Consider the following 15,288-nt stretch of genomic DNA (forward strand, 5'->3'; position numbering starts at 1 on the left):
TTTTGAGTATTTATCATTGTGTGAGGAAGTCGAGTTAAGATAAACACTGACTTGATTCTGACATATTATATAACACTAATTCGCGGAGAACATATTTTCATCCTAAAAACAACAGTTGCATGAATCTAGAACATTTTGTGTGTAAGTAGAACATGGATTACCAGGTGTACTTGGAGGCGTTGAGTAAACATCACATTTCCAACAACGCGAAATACACGCATACTTTTGAAATCCATTTGTGGTGCGTTTTGTTGAAATATTGCAAAAGGCCGCTTAAAACGATAAGCTCACGGGGGGTCTCTCGTCCAACGAATACACAATGCCATTTAGAAAGTGGTCAAATGTAACACACGTTATGATTGGGATAACACTTTCTCAGTAAAATACAGATTCTAGTACTTTTATTGGGTTGAGTCCCACAAGTCAAAACATTGATTGCACAACAGTCTGGTTTCCTGCTGACTGGGTTCCGTACTATTGCGCAACTTAGTACAATAACCAGTCAAGAATTTTGAGACCAGATCATTCAACTGGATACATGAATATCAATCAGGATTTTTGATACATCTAACCACTTGTATATTGCAACACTACGCTCCTTCTAATCCTTGCAAACACGTAGTGCAGCGTGCTCTGTCGTACTGCGTGCACTGACAAACAGAAATCTGGAAATCGTGGAAATCTCAAAACGAGGCTCTGACACTAGAACAGTTTGGCGGTCTGGTACGGACTTGATATTATATCAATCACATTGTGCGTTACACAACTACATTGAATAAGCGCACAAACACATAACAGGTGTAACCAGTGAGCCAGATGAATCGTGAATCATTTTACGACCTCATCAAACAGGGGCAGTCTGTGACGTCTTAGTTAAGGTCATGCTGCCTACACCTCGCCATAAAATATAGAAATACGATGCTATTAAAGTTTACAATTAAACTGCACTTGTAAATACCATTTTCTTATGAAACAAGGAATTGGAATTGAGTGTAACCATAGTTGTTTGCGGTGTCTCTTTTCACTTTCACTTCGGATCGGCTGAAAAGTAGGTAATTGTCTGAATAGGTTAATGAGACTCATGTTTCGGTTTGCCGGGATTCGAACCCACACCCTAAAAGTCAGGCACCTAATCGCCAGCACACAAAGTCAGCCGTCTAACCCACTCAGACACCTCAAAATGGAAGTCGGACAACCGGTAGCCTTACCCACGGACTTTGTGTACAAACAAAGAACACCAGCAGCATCCACAAAGACAAGTAGGGTTTTCTGAGCAAACAGCCCCTTCAGTCGACCAGAGCAATTGTCACGGAATACTCAGTTTAACAATCAAGATGTCATATAATTAGTGAATGTTCGTGATGATTACAATGAAACGAACATATTGAAACGGTAGTGGGAGAGCTATTTTTAATTTTCCATGTATTCTTGAAATCAATTGTTCTAAAGTTGATTACACTTATGATGATAATACCTTTAATAGATATCACTCCAAAGCTTTCATATTTAGTCATATATTTATAAACTAGAATTTCCTAAAAAAATATTTATAAAGTAGGATTTCCTATTTTTTTAAATTTTCCATTGTTAGTAAACAAAACACAGGAAATTTTACAAATATTCCTGACACTACATGCTGTAGCCTCATCAAACTATTTATTTGTATGAGGTCATGTTCGCTTAAAAACTTTTTCGTTCATACATGTTCCTTTCTCTTGACTACACCTTGACAGTCGGACCCAATGTTTACATTACCTGCCACGCCTCTTGCCGCTTCGCCGACGTCACGCCCGGACTAAACTTCCCTTCCAACACTCTGGCGTTTGTTTTCACGAGTTCTGTCAAAAGCAAGACCTCGTCTTTAGTCCAAATAGGTTTTCTCTTCTTTATCTCAGACTCCCGACATATTTTTCACCATGTATTACCGCGATATCTCAATGTGTCGTCTGCCGTAAATAGCAAAAGGGAGATCCCAACGAAAGCCATTTTCACACCTTTTTATAAAAGAGTTCCGCCGGAAGTCTAAAAATAACTCGGATTCACCCTAGTGATCACGCGGGTATGCACTACGAAAAAAACTTAGTTTGTCTTTGGAAACTTAGCTAAGTTTCTGACTTAGTAGCTTTATGAATAGCATCTTAAGTCTCAGACTTAGCTACGTCAGTTTTAAAAAACTTAAGTTTGGACTTAGGAAAAATCTTAGTTTCTTTATGAATACCGCCCCAGATCATTCAACTGGATACATGAATATCAATCAGGATTTTTGATACATCTAACCACTTGTATATTGCAACACTACGCTCCTTCTAATCCTTGCAAACACGTAGTGCAGCGTGCTCTGTCGTACAGCGTGCACTGACAAACAGAAATCTGGAAATCGTGGAAATCTCAAAACGAGGCTCTGACACTAGAAAAGTTTGGCGGTCTGGTACGGACTTGATATTATATCAATCACATTGTGCGTTACACAACTACATTGAATAAGCGCACAAACACATAACAGATGTAACCAGTGAGCCAGATGAATCGTGAATCATTTTACGACCTCATCAAACAGGGGCAGTCTGTGACGTCTTAGTTAAGGTCATGCTGCCTACACCTCGCCATAAAATATAGAAATACGATGCTATTAAAGTTTACAATTAAACTGCACTTGTAAATACCATTTTCGTATGAAACAAGGAATTGGAATTGAGTGTAACCATAGTTGTTTGCGGTGTCTCTTTTCACTTTCACACGAGAACATTCGGATCGGCTGAAAAGTAGGTAATTGTCTGAATAGGTTTATGCGACTCATGTTTCGGTTTGCCGGGATTCGAACCCACACCCTAAAAGTCAGGCACCTAATCGCCAGCACACAAAGTCAGCCGTCTAACCCACTCAGCCACCTCAAAATGGAAGTCGGACAACCGGTAGCCTTACCCACGGACTTTGTGTACAAACAAAGAACACCAGCAGCATCCACAAAGTCAAGTAGGGTTTTCTGAGCAAACTGCCCCTTCAGTCGACCAGAGCAATTGTCACGGAATACTCAGTTTAACAATCAAGATGTCATATAATTAGTGAATGTTCGTGATGATTACAATGAAACGAACATATTGAAACGGTAGTGAGAGCCTAGTGCTTCTAGAGCCAACATTTTGGTGATGGTTCCATGTGTGAACGGGAACCTTGTCTCTTCGTCTACCCAGTTGGTGGTAATGTACTGGTAGACCTCCAAAATACTTTTATATATACATCTAACTGTTAATTAAGCACCACCCACTTTTTCAGAAAAGTTCAACATTCAAATCATGAAAAGTGAAATTTCCTGTCTGACTCAATGTAAAGAGGAATGATTTTGCTGAAGGGATGTCCTGCACTATCACTACACAGAAAACGAAGCCGATGATTATCTTTGATACCAATTTATTGGAGTTATGCGAATAAGCGTCAAAACGACCATTTCATTAGGCCTGAAAAGTATCACTGTCCAGTCCATACTGGTATCTGCAATGTCAAACGTTCAACTTAAATATGCTTCTTGTCATCATGGCTATCTCTAGAAACTGTTTAGTCAGTATCGGGAGTATCCACCGCTAACACGAATCACATTTTCAAGACGCCTTCTCATGCTTGAAATGAGACGTCTGATTCTAAGCATCGGGATTCTCTGCCACTCCTCGTGAAGAGCCTGTTGCAGTTCATCCATATTCTGCACAGGAGGATCTCTGGCTCTCACTTGGCGCCCAAGATAATCCCATAAATGCTCTATGGGATTAAGATCCGGGCTTTTGGCTGGCCATGGAATAGTGTCAATAGCATTGTTCCTCAAATGATCGACTACTGCTCTGGCACGATGAGGCGTGGCGTTATCATCCATGAACAGGGGACGACTGGCAAGTGTGTGATTGTCAAAATGGGGTATTAAGATGTCACGTTGATAACATTGTCTGTTTAACGTTCCCGGTACTGTGATTAGGTCCAGCTTGCAGTCGTAGGACACACAACCCCACACCATCACTGAGCCACCGCCAAAGGGGACCGTTGGTTCAATCATTTCTGGGTTATAAGCTTCATTGCGGCGGCGCCAGACACGGCTGCGGCCGTCAGTGACATGCCAAAGGTAACGCCTTTCGTCTGACCAGTGGACTCTGCGCCAGTATCGGAGATTGTGGTTTTGCCTTAACCTGCACCACGCCAGGCGTTCTTGTATGTGTCTGTCAGTGAGAAATGGACGTCTGACTGGTCTACGTGCACGCAATCCTGCAGCTCTTAACCTCTTTCGGGCGGTATTCGTGGACAGTCTGACGCCCACTCGCCATTGTCTACGGAGGTCTTCAGCATGGGTCATTGGATTGCGTCTGGCTAAGCGAATTAAGGCCCTGTGGTCACGAGCACTAGTTTTTCTTGGACGTCCAGGTCTGGGTCGGTCTTTGACGTCTCCAGTTTGCACGTGCTTTCGTACCAGTCGGCTAACAATGGTGTGATTGAGATTCAAATTGATACCAATTTGACGGCATGATAAACCGATTTCATGCATGCCAATGATTCTCCATCGTAGGTTCTCGGATAGCCTACGTCTCGGCATGTTGTATTGGAACAGTACAATAAGATCTGTTGCTTCAACGTTCAAATTTCAGCTACCAAGTATCAAACAACAATACTGTGTTTTCAGTCGAAAGACCCCGTGCATGTGTATCGAGCACGTGCATCTTCTATATTGCGAAGATTATGTCTGCGATACGTGTGATGCACGGGCAATACAGGCATATAGCATACTGTGAAATTTCATTATCCTTACTTGACACTAATTGATAATATTTACTTTTGAATTTGGTGGTGCTTAATTAACGTTTAGCTGTATATATATCACATATGAATCACATGTTTTGTGGAAGATTCCATTACATCAAGAGGTAAACCTGACCCAAATGGTGTCTGCAAAATGGGATGTCCAGAGCCGTTTCCATCAGAAGCTACGCTTCGCAGATGATTTCAGCCACCATAGCTCTAATAGTTAAGGTGACTGTTCAGGGCTTGGATGATGATTCTGTGTGAACTTTAAACAGTGACCTTATCATAGCTTAGATGCACGCTTTAGTGTAAGTTTGTTTGAAATATGATATGTCAGTGTTAGGTAATGATATATTTTTCTAATTGGGAAATAATATTATATTATACTAGCGACTAAAGTGACATTGCTTCATATAAAGTGGCATATAAAACAACGTAACATTTGGCGTAGGTCTGGAGCTGGCCAAGGCAGTACAGCAACGTTATGCTGCCCCCAAAAGTCTGTTCCAACATATGCAACGTGTTGGCTAGAGCCTTCGTGAATCTTATTTGTGACGGTATACTGTCCTAGTTTTGTCTTCTGAACATAGAATGCAGTGTCCACAAAGCAGACGGTGGAGTGGATTTAAAATGGTGCATTCGACGTCGGAGTCGTGTGTTGTATGTTGCTCCACGGTTCTACCACTAATCTCAACGGAGGAAGTGTACGAGCAATTAATGTGTCAGTTTTGTACCGATTCCGAAGATGCACCAACCGAATATGGTTGTCTTGTTGACGTGACGTCACATGTGGTCAACCGGTCCGTGGCACGTTATGCCTTTCGCACTGTTGTGGATAACGTACTAGTATCTGAACAGGAGTTATAGAACTTCGGTTAACTTAAAATGTCTTGCAAATTAGTTTTACGCCAGATTGACCCAAACCCATAAGGCTATCCGGAAAGAAAAGTTCCATAACTAAAGTCTCCTTAGCCATATTCATAAAACATCAAGACCTCGGTTACTTTCGGCAAATCGATTCTACTAGAAGACTTTACTGTACATCAGTGTTTACTCATCATCTATTAAAGCTATTACGGTATTCATTATAACAATACTTATCTTCAGTGCGCATAATGGTTTCGTTTTATTTTGATCCAAGACGCAACGGCAACTATGATCACCAGAAAGGACGATGGCCAACTGATACGAATGATTTGGAAGGTTAGTTTCTCCCTGTTCTGGAACCATCAGGACTGCTCAAAGTAAGAACGGGGCCGTGCTTTTTAATAAACGTTTCCAGCAAAGAAGTCACATTATTGTCGACAGTGTATGCTTCCTGTAAATGCTTTAAAACAGAAACACACAAGACAAAATCAGAAATTCTACCCACACTATAAACTTAAGGAAATTCCTTGATCGACGGGACATATTTTTCTTGAATTCATACAATTATTCCTTTACCCAATACTAGTAGTTAATACTCATGCCAATAATGGTTGTCACCCCTTCAATTCTTGGAGTGGGGGTGTGGAGTTATGAGGTGTGTGTACGGTTGGGGTGGGGAGGGGTGACAACCATTATTGGCATGAGTATATTATTATATTAAATAGCAGAAAATAACAAATGACGTAAGGATCACGGGCATGACATTCACAATCTGTAAATTTCGTTATTATGATTTTTCAGTTGAAATTTGAAAATTCAAATAAGGATATCTCATAGAACCAAGTCTTATTCTTTTGAATTCTTGTACGGAAATCCTTCACTGTAACTCAGGAACTTACTAGGCTGGCGCGGAAGTAACCTGCCCCGCTGATGAGGCAATTACGTTATAATTTGTCTTCAGTTTATAACTAAAAAGAAACCAGATTTGTCCATCACTGGTTTACGAAATACATTTGTGAATCAGTTCAGGGTATGTTAACATGATATATTACACCTCATGGTTTGTGTTCGGCTCTGCCTTATAACGTAAACAATGACACCAATGATCTTGCGGTTGATTTTCGCCTTTTACGAGCGCTTTGATCAATTCATTTTTGCCAGTTTGTTGTTAATCGCTTCATTCAGTAATATACACCAGCTATACTGACTGACTGAGTTTAGTTTTACGCCGCTTTTAGCAATATTCCAGCAATATCACGGTGGGGACACCTGAAATGGGCTTCACACATTATGCCCATGTGGGGAATCGAACCCGGGTCTTCGGCGTGACGATACACCAGCTATATGTAAGGGATGTCTTTAGACATCCATAAGAACGAGCCTGGTCACCCGATCCCCTTAACCGCCTCTTGCTAAAGAGTGTTCTGTAGGCTTGAGTAGGGTGAACGTATGAAGCAACATGACGTTATAAATATAATTCCACACTGTAATTTTACACATCTATCAGGATGTAGTATACATGTACAAGTGTTGGGCCGGATGGTCGATAAACCATTTTTGTTGTGTCAAATGTTAGACAAATTCCAGTAGGGTAGTTGTGAATATATATTTAATTGTTTTGTAACAGATGGAAGTAATTAAACGCAACGCATTCTATATAAACAACTGGGAATTAGTTTTAATTGCTCCCATGGATTGTACCTTGTAATAATGAATGGCAATTTAATTAATGTCGACATATCCCCTGGTTGATGAATGGATGGATATTGACTGATGCAAAGGTGATTTTACACATGTATGAAGCATTGTATATAGAACATTTTAACGGCGTGATTAGTTTACGAAATGCGTGTACTGCTGCTTGACTCGCGTGGATTTTGCTGACGGGCACCTGTTGATAGAGTTATCTACCTTTGGTTACACAGGGGGAGCTTTGACATCATGGCGGCATCTTCGGTATTTATGGTTATGGCCAGCGGTCAGATTGAAACAGCAGAGGTAAATATGTCGTATAATAATATCAACTTATTTTTAACTGTAGAGTAGACAAATGGCTTCAAGTCACATCGAGCATAAGGGACTGCGACGCATAATAACACCGACTGTGTACCGTTGTTATGTGTAAACAAGCCACAGCTTGCTTTGAAGTTTTGTAGCACTGTACTGTAGATCAACGACGATTGGGAAATTAAGAGCGACAACAAAATAAAAATAATATTAACAACGGGGGATAATGATATTAACAATACGTGATTTTCAGGACATGAACAATGTTGGAATGTGTGGTTGACGGGATAGAGACAGGTCTTGACTAATTCTGTTGATATATTACTGATATTTGTTGACAAAATAATTTCTTCATCGTCATTCACTAAGCATGCTAAGTGTTTTTAATCATTACGCCATGGCTTTTGCAGTTTCCCGAGTTTGATGACATCTACTGCAGATATTGTTACACACATGGCCCAGATTGGCTGATTACTACGGTAAGTGTATCGTTGAACAACGGGGAGAGTTCTATAGACTTCTTTGATATACATATATATAATATGAATGACGTTTCAGAGTAGGTACTAACACCCTATCAAGCTACACCAAAACGTTGTTCATATTATGATAAAGAAGTTGTACATCCATAGAACTCTCCTCGTTGTTCATCACACCAACTTCTAAATGCCACTCAAAAAAGTGTATCGTTACTTCACAATCCCACAAAATACATCAATGTATTTAATGAGATTGTGTTCTGTGAATTTTTACAGTGCATGTTTTGCATCCTTTCTTTAATGTATGTCCATGCTTCCACTCACTGAACAAATGCCTAAAGAAGAGTTATTGGGTATAGTTTTATGTCGCTTTTAGCAACAATATTCCAAGCAATATCGTGGCGGTGGACACCAGAAATGGGCTTCACACATTCTATGTGTCAAAACGAAACCTAAATCTAGTCCAAATGTATGAGGAAAAGAGGTAAATAAGTTACTCTTGACTATTATGATGAACTTGTTTTGTTTGCATGTGTTCAAATTTTTAAAGACATCAACATCATCATTGAGTGTTGGTAATCAGCTGAATTTCTAATTTTCTCTGTCACATACTCACTGTACCTGTAAGAATTTTCTCAGCACATGCTTTGTAGGTCAGCATAATATATATTTATGTGATCATTATGTCACGTGATTGGTGGACATTTAAGGCCAAGGTTATCACTTATGAAGTCAGCATACAAACACGGGATGACCCACAACTTGTGATCTAATATGATAGTATATTCACTGAACTTAGAACACCTGACAAGGTTAGGCTTTCAGTCTTGATAATTGGCTGATATTATTTTTGAATGATATTCCTAATGAGGAAGTTGAAAGGCACAAGTATTTGGGTTTTATGCTTCAAAGCAATGTGTAAGTCTTTTATACTTCCTATCTTCGAGGGACGGTGGGGTAGCCTAGTGGTTTAAGCGTTCCCATTTCTGGTGTCCCCCACCGTGATATTGCTGGAATAATGCTAAAAGCGGCGTAAAACTAAAGTCACTCACTCACTCACTATCTTCGAGTCCGCTCGTCATGCCGAAGACCTGAATTTCGATTCCCCACATGGGTACAATGTGTGAAGCCCATTTCTGGTGTCCCCCGCCGTGATATTGCTGGAATATTGCTAAAAGCAGTGTAAAACTGGAGTGTTTTCTATACTGTTAAGAAAGCTTGTAAAACATTCAGATGTATATATTTTAAACAAACATTTAAGAAACAGTGTTACCAATAGCTTGACCCTTCATTAATGACCGGGTGGTGGGATAGCCTAGTGGTTAAAGCGTTCGCTCGTCACACCGAAAACCCCGGGTTCGATTCCCCACATGGGTACAATGTGTGAAGCCCATTTCTGGTGTCCCCCTATTATATCCCCCGCCGTGATATTGCTGGAATATTGCTAAAAGCAGCGTAAAACTATACTCACTCACTCCTATCTTCGACTATTGTTATCACATTTGTACACTTGTCATCGCTTCCCAGTTGCCAAGATCGATGCTCATGCTGTTGATCTCTGGATTGTCTGGTCCAGACTCGATTATTTACAGACCACCGCCATATAGCTGGAATATTGCTGAATGCGGATTAAAACTAAACTCACTCACTCACTCACATTTGTTACGGAAGGTGTTACAGAAATGTTTGTGATGCCAATATTGAAAGCTGTGACTTTGTTTAAATTGTTTATCACCATCTCCACCACCATCACATCTCTTCTCCCCACCTTTCTTGTAAATAACAGTTAATACTTGGACTCTGATTTTGTACATTGCTACCACCACATGTGATCAGTGTTTTTCTTGATAACCTTTTGAATGTTGCTGTTCATTTCTGATTGTAATGTTCCTTGAATTTAACATGGATGGATGGATACTGGAGTTCTTACATAAAATATAATTGTATTGAAATCAGAAACATTTTATAATAAATACTTCAGCTAAACCTTACGTTTAACCATTGTTGAGTTGAAAAAAATTGTCATGATTTATTGTAAACTTGCAATGTTATTTCTGTCAGTTGTTTTCAGTTTCTGTCATTTTAAAAGTGGTTTTATCATGTTTATTATCTTTCTTTGATTGTTGGTAAATGTTCATTTCAGGGCATGGAAGAGGGTATCACACAGATTACAAAGAAGAGTCGAGATGAGAAGCAGATATTTGTGTGGAATTTCCCCCTGGATGTCACTTTCAAAAGCACCAACCCATATGGATGTATGTTGCATGTTGCTTACTTTTTGTTTGAAGTTTTGATACTGTTACTTATCAGATATTTTCTAGGTTTTATGAATACAAAATGGTGCATCCTATACACATACAAATTTACAAATCCTGGGAAATGCAAAAATGTATTGATGTCTTTTTTGACTTGTCAAAAATGTAGATTGTGTGTTACCATGGTAACATATTAGCATGACAAGTGACATTTCTATTTAGGATCAGTGGTTGATTTCCTTGTATTATGTTGAATTCTACATTCCGCCAATGGACCGCCTCCATGGTGTAGTGGTTAGAGCGTCCGCCCAGAGAGCGGAAGGTCGCGGGTTCGATCCCCGACCGTCATACCAAAAAGACGTTAAAATATGGTACTTGTTGGTCCCTGCCTGGCGCTCGGCATTAATGGGTACAACAAGGACTGGTTGACTCGGAGTCAGTATAATGTGTCTGAGTGGGGTATTCATGCTTCACTGCGGCATGGTATCTCAGTGGGCTAGCACTATAAAACCAGCTTAAGTCTGGGCTAGTACAAGCAGCCGCACATACACATACACACACATGCACGTCGTCATATGAGCGAAATATTCTCAAGCTCAACGTAAAACCCAATTTCACCTCACCTCACCTCACATTCTGCCAATGAAATCTCCATCAGTCATGTGCAGTGACAGGACAACGGAAATTCATGGAATCAACTGAACACACCACATGTTGCCAGCCTGGTACCCATGTAATTCTCATAAATATTTGTAGTCCCCATCCAGGTTAGACCCAGGTATTTCCCTGCTTTCAGGTTCCATCTTGATTGTTTTATCTTTAGTTGAATAAGATTTTAAGGCTACTTCAACCAGTAAAATTAACAAGAGTTATCTACCTTCATTTGCTAAACTCATCAACTGGCTGCTTGCTCCATAACTAAATGATTGTTCCATTACGTGTCATTACACATGAATCTCTGCATACACTACTGCCTCTAGGGGATTCCAGGTTAGAGCAACCTTTGCTTGTTGTAGCATAGCTGCTAAATGGAGAAGACAATCAAACACAGTGACTTGATTTGTGGTGTGTCATCGTTTCCTGACTGCATGTATTGATGTTCACAACATCAACCACTGAATTGTATGGTGCAGACTTTTGAATATTACAACTGCCATCATATGGCCAGAATCTTTCAGACTGCATCATTAATCATAAGAACAAACAAAATGTTCCTGAGTAGCAATAGATGAAACTGTGTCAATATCATCATGACTCTAGTCTTATTTCACTTATTTTCAGAGTTTTTACACATGCTTTACCCAAATACTTCACAGTCACAACTGGTGTTTACCAGTTGGATATACTATGATTTTTTTGCAAAAGAAACCTAAGGCCAGACCGATTTTATTTCTTGTTTTACGGATTTTTGTCCCCAGAAAACCTAACTGCATGAAGGAAAAATATCAAAAAAAAATATCACCAGTCAAAGTAATATTCCTTTTGAATACTAAAAGTATTTTACTTTTGGCAATTTATGAAGTGTATATGGGGCAAAAACAACCTAAAACATTTTCTTGAACATTTACATTTTTGGCCAATAAACATATTAAATTTTTGTTTTTTGAGCGGGGAAAATTAATTATTTTTTCTTAATCTTAAAAAAAAAGACCGGCGGATCCGTAAAACAAGAAATAAAATTGGTCTGGCCTAATGGTTAATGCATTCGTTCGTCATGCCGAAGACTTGGCTTCATGTCCCCACAGGGGTACAATGTGTGAAACCCACTTCAGGTGTCCCCAGTTGTAATATGGCTGGAATATTGCTAAGAGTGGCATGAAACTAAACTCACTCACTCACCCTTATGTATATACTCTTGAGCTATTATCTGTATTTGTCTTCAAAGCTACGCCAATGGACAGCAGATCTGTTCAAGGGAGATCAACATTCTAAGATCTGACTATGTTTTAAAATATTTGTCAGGTTGTTTTTTCTTTGAAACAATTGTATAATCATAATTATCATTATGTGGGCTTCCTGATCAAACTACAGACATCAGTTAAGTCAGTCTATTGTTGGAAGAACATGCGAAGCTGCCCGTCATGCAGTAGGTTAAGTCATCTTCAGTTATTTATGTCAGTGTGATATTTGTTCTTAATATCCTATAGAATCCTCATTTATTTCTGTTAAATTTTTCACGGCTGCATAGTTGAGGGGGACATCTTTACCAAAATCTAGTTTTTCTTATACAATACCAGTGTATGAAATAAGGCCCGTCCAACCGCCCCGAGATGGGCTAGATTTCTCATGGACGGTCTAGAATTACAGCTAGCCAGCCTGATGGTCTGGTACATTTTTCGTAGATGTTCCATACATGAGTAAATTCGCCATATCTTGGTGTCTGGTCTGGTTAAATCCATTTTGGGCTGGTAACATTTTGAAGTGACCAGCCCTGATGTCTGGCTGGGTTTCTGGCTTATTTCATACACAGACAATACATATTTTTCGTGTACCTGGGCATACAGTAAAAGTATGTGAGCTGCTAATATGAGCAAATATGTTGACAAAACTTGTCTTCTGGTGAGATGTTTTCTTAAAATATAAACATTAATGTCAGTGAAATGTTTAGGCTCCACATCTGGCTTTTTAACATCAATAAATACCAAGTATGACTAGCCATATTGTATAAAAACTGAAATGTGTAGTGAAAATCTTGCAATGTAAATACAACCAAGCTTGCCCCAGTGGTAACATCGCTTGTTTGAGCACTGTCATTCTGAAATAGCTGGAAACAAATGGTCATTATAACAATGGCTAAAGCAGTTTTGTTGTCTGTTTCAATTTAGGTTTTGGGAAAACTCATCTTAAACAAGAATACTGATTTCCTGCCGCAGGGAGTATTTTCCAATCCATCATTCTGTATTATTGATTGGAGCTAGCCTAGATTTTTTTCATACTTCAGAACTGCAGATAAGCTGGGAATTATGTAAATCACCATAACCCAATTTTGAGTTGCTTCTGTACAAATATGCTTGAAGAAACACTGAGTGAATACTCAGGCTAATGTTTTCAGCTTGTGTACGCATGTCTTTGAGAGCATCTGTTACTGACTGAATGTAGGCACGACATGAACTCTGCTATGTAAGCTGAAGAGGTGAGGCTTAGATCTGCAACATCTTGGCTACAGTTAATAATAATAATAAAGGCATTTGTAATGCGCTGAATTCCGTTCCACGGAGGGGCATGCTCAAAACACTACAATCTGATTATTATCACCACGGATAACCCAAACTTCCTGTGAGGCTCTAGAAGGTTAATAGTCACATGACTTATCCCACCAGGTACCCATTTCCTGCTGGCTGGACAGAGACAATTTTGAACAAACTCACTTGCCTACATACATACATACTAACATTTGTATAGCGCCGATATCCAGCTCAGCTCAGCTGCTCAAAGGCGCTTTGTTTTTTTTCCCTCGTTCACTGGATGTCAATCTCAACGCGGCACATCGTATTGTCAATCTCAACTCCCTGGGAAGCATACAACTCTTGCAGCCACTAGGCACACCGAGTTATTGTGGCATTCCCATCCTTACGAGGTACCCATTCACAGCCTAAGGTGAGACAACATGTTTCACATGTGTTCGTTGTGGGCAGGACCTAGAAACTCTCTGGAGTCAAGCTGCCAAACACGGTCGCCCATCCGCGGAGTGTCTGCACCCCAACGTTGCTTAATTTCAACTGATTTGTGACCTGTGATCTACTCACAGGATCACACACCACCACCAGTTGTATCTGATGTATCAGTGACAAGTTGAAATATAGATCAATAGGTGACGTAAATGATCAAGGTGAGGTGAAATTGGGTTTTACGTCGTGCTTGAGAATATTTCGCTCATATGACGACGTGCATGCGTGTGTATGTGTATGTGCGGCTGCTTGTACTAGCCCAGACTTAAGCTGGTTTTATAGTGCTAGCCCACTGAGATACCATGCCGCAGTGAAGCATGAATACCCCACTCAGACACATTATACTGACTCCGAGCCAACCAGTCCTTATTGTACCCATTAATGCCGAACGCCAGGCAGGGACCAACAAGTACCATATTTTAACGTCTTTTTGGTATGACGCGGTTCGGGATCGAACCCGTGACCTTATGCTCTCCGGGCGGACGCTCTAACCACTACACCACGGAGGCGGTCCAATGATCAAGAATTATAGTGTATGAAAGTACAACTAACCAGTCCTATCAACATTATCTAAAAGTATTCTTTGATTAAATAAAATAGTGAAAAAGGTATGTTTGATGAGCTTTATTTAAATGCACAACTTCTGCAACTATAACCTTTGACATATTGTACTCACATCAAGGGGTCATCCTCGCTGGCTTGGTTGACACATGTCATTGGTTCCCAATTACGCAGATCGATGCTCATGCTGTTGATCTCTGGATTGTCTGGTCCAGACTCGATTATTTACTGACCGCCGCCATATAGCTGGAATATTGCTCAGTGTGGCGTAAAACTAAACTCACTCACTCACTCACTCACTCACTCACTCACTCACTCACTCACTCACTCACTCACTCACTCACTCACTCACTCACTCACTCACTCACTCACTCACTCACTCACTCACTCACTCACTCACTCACTCACTCACTCAAGCGATCGTCACAAATACACATCACAAATAGACTCATCATGGTGTTACTGAAGATATAAAGTCTAGAGATATTATTCATCAAATATTAACCTGTCCATCAGTGTGCAAACTTTTAATTATTTCACGCCTGACTGAAAGTTAACCCGTCTCGTACATTCCTGTTGACTGCTATATATCGACCAGTGTTAAACCATTAATTTAAATCTTAAAAAAAAGAGGCATTTTAGTTTAGAGAGTAGGGATTGGTTCTGGGACGACTC

At 40.0% G+C, this 15,288-nt stretch overlaps 1 protein-coding gene and 1 long non-coding RNA gene across 2 annotated transcripts in view; one reads left to right on the top strand and one right to left on the bottom strand.

The window, feature by feature from the left end:
* Nucleotides 1–46: 46 nt before the first annotated feature.
* On the bottom strand, nt 47–9,759 carry LOC124271994. The gene is made up of 3 exons (XR_006897196.1): nt 9,638–9,759; nt 2,543–2,545; nt 47–57 (listed from the first exon to the last, which is right to left on the bottom strand). It is a non-coding gene; the product is annotated as an uncharacterized LOC124271994 (long non-coding RNA).
* Nucleotides 7,561–15,288, top strand: part of LOC124271992 (B9 domain-containing protein 1-like) — a 28,125-nt gene continuing 20,397 nt past the window's right edge. Inside the window, exons 1-3 of the mRNA XM_046707163.1 lie at nt 7,561–7,641; nt 8,061–8,129; nt 10,273–10,384. Coding sequence (XP_046563119.1) covers nt 7,585–7,641; nt 8,061–8,129; nt 10,273–10,384 — 238 coding nt within the window. The 5' untranslated portion in view covers nt 7,561–7,584. The remainder of the gene's footprint in view (nt 7,642–8,060; nt 8,130–10,272; nt 10,385–15,288) is intronic.

This window comes from Haliotis rubra, unplaced genomic scaffold (genome assembly GCF_003918875.1).
Source record: "Haliotis rubra isolate DU_JTF1 unplaced genomic scaffold, ASM391887v1 Scf165, whole genome shotgun sequence".
NCBI lineage: Eukaryota > Metazoa > Mollusca > Gastropoda > Lepetellida > Haliotidae > Haliotis > Haliotis rubra.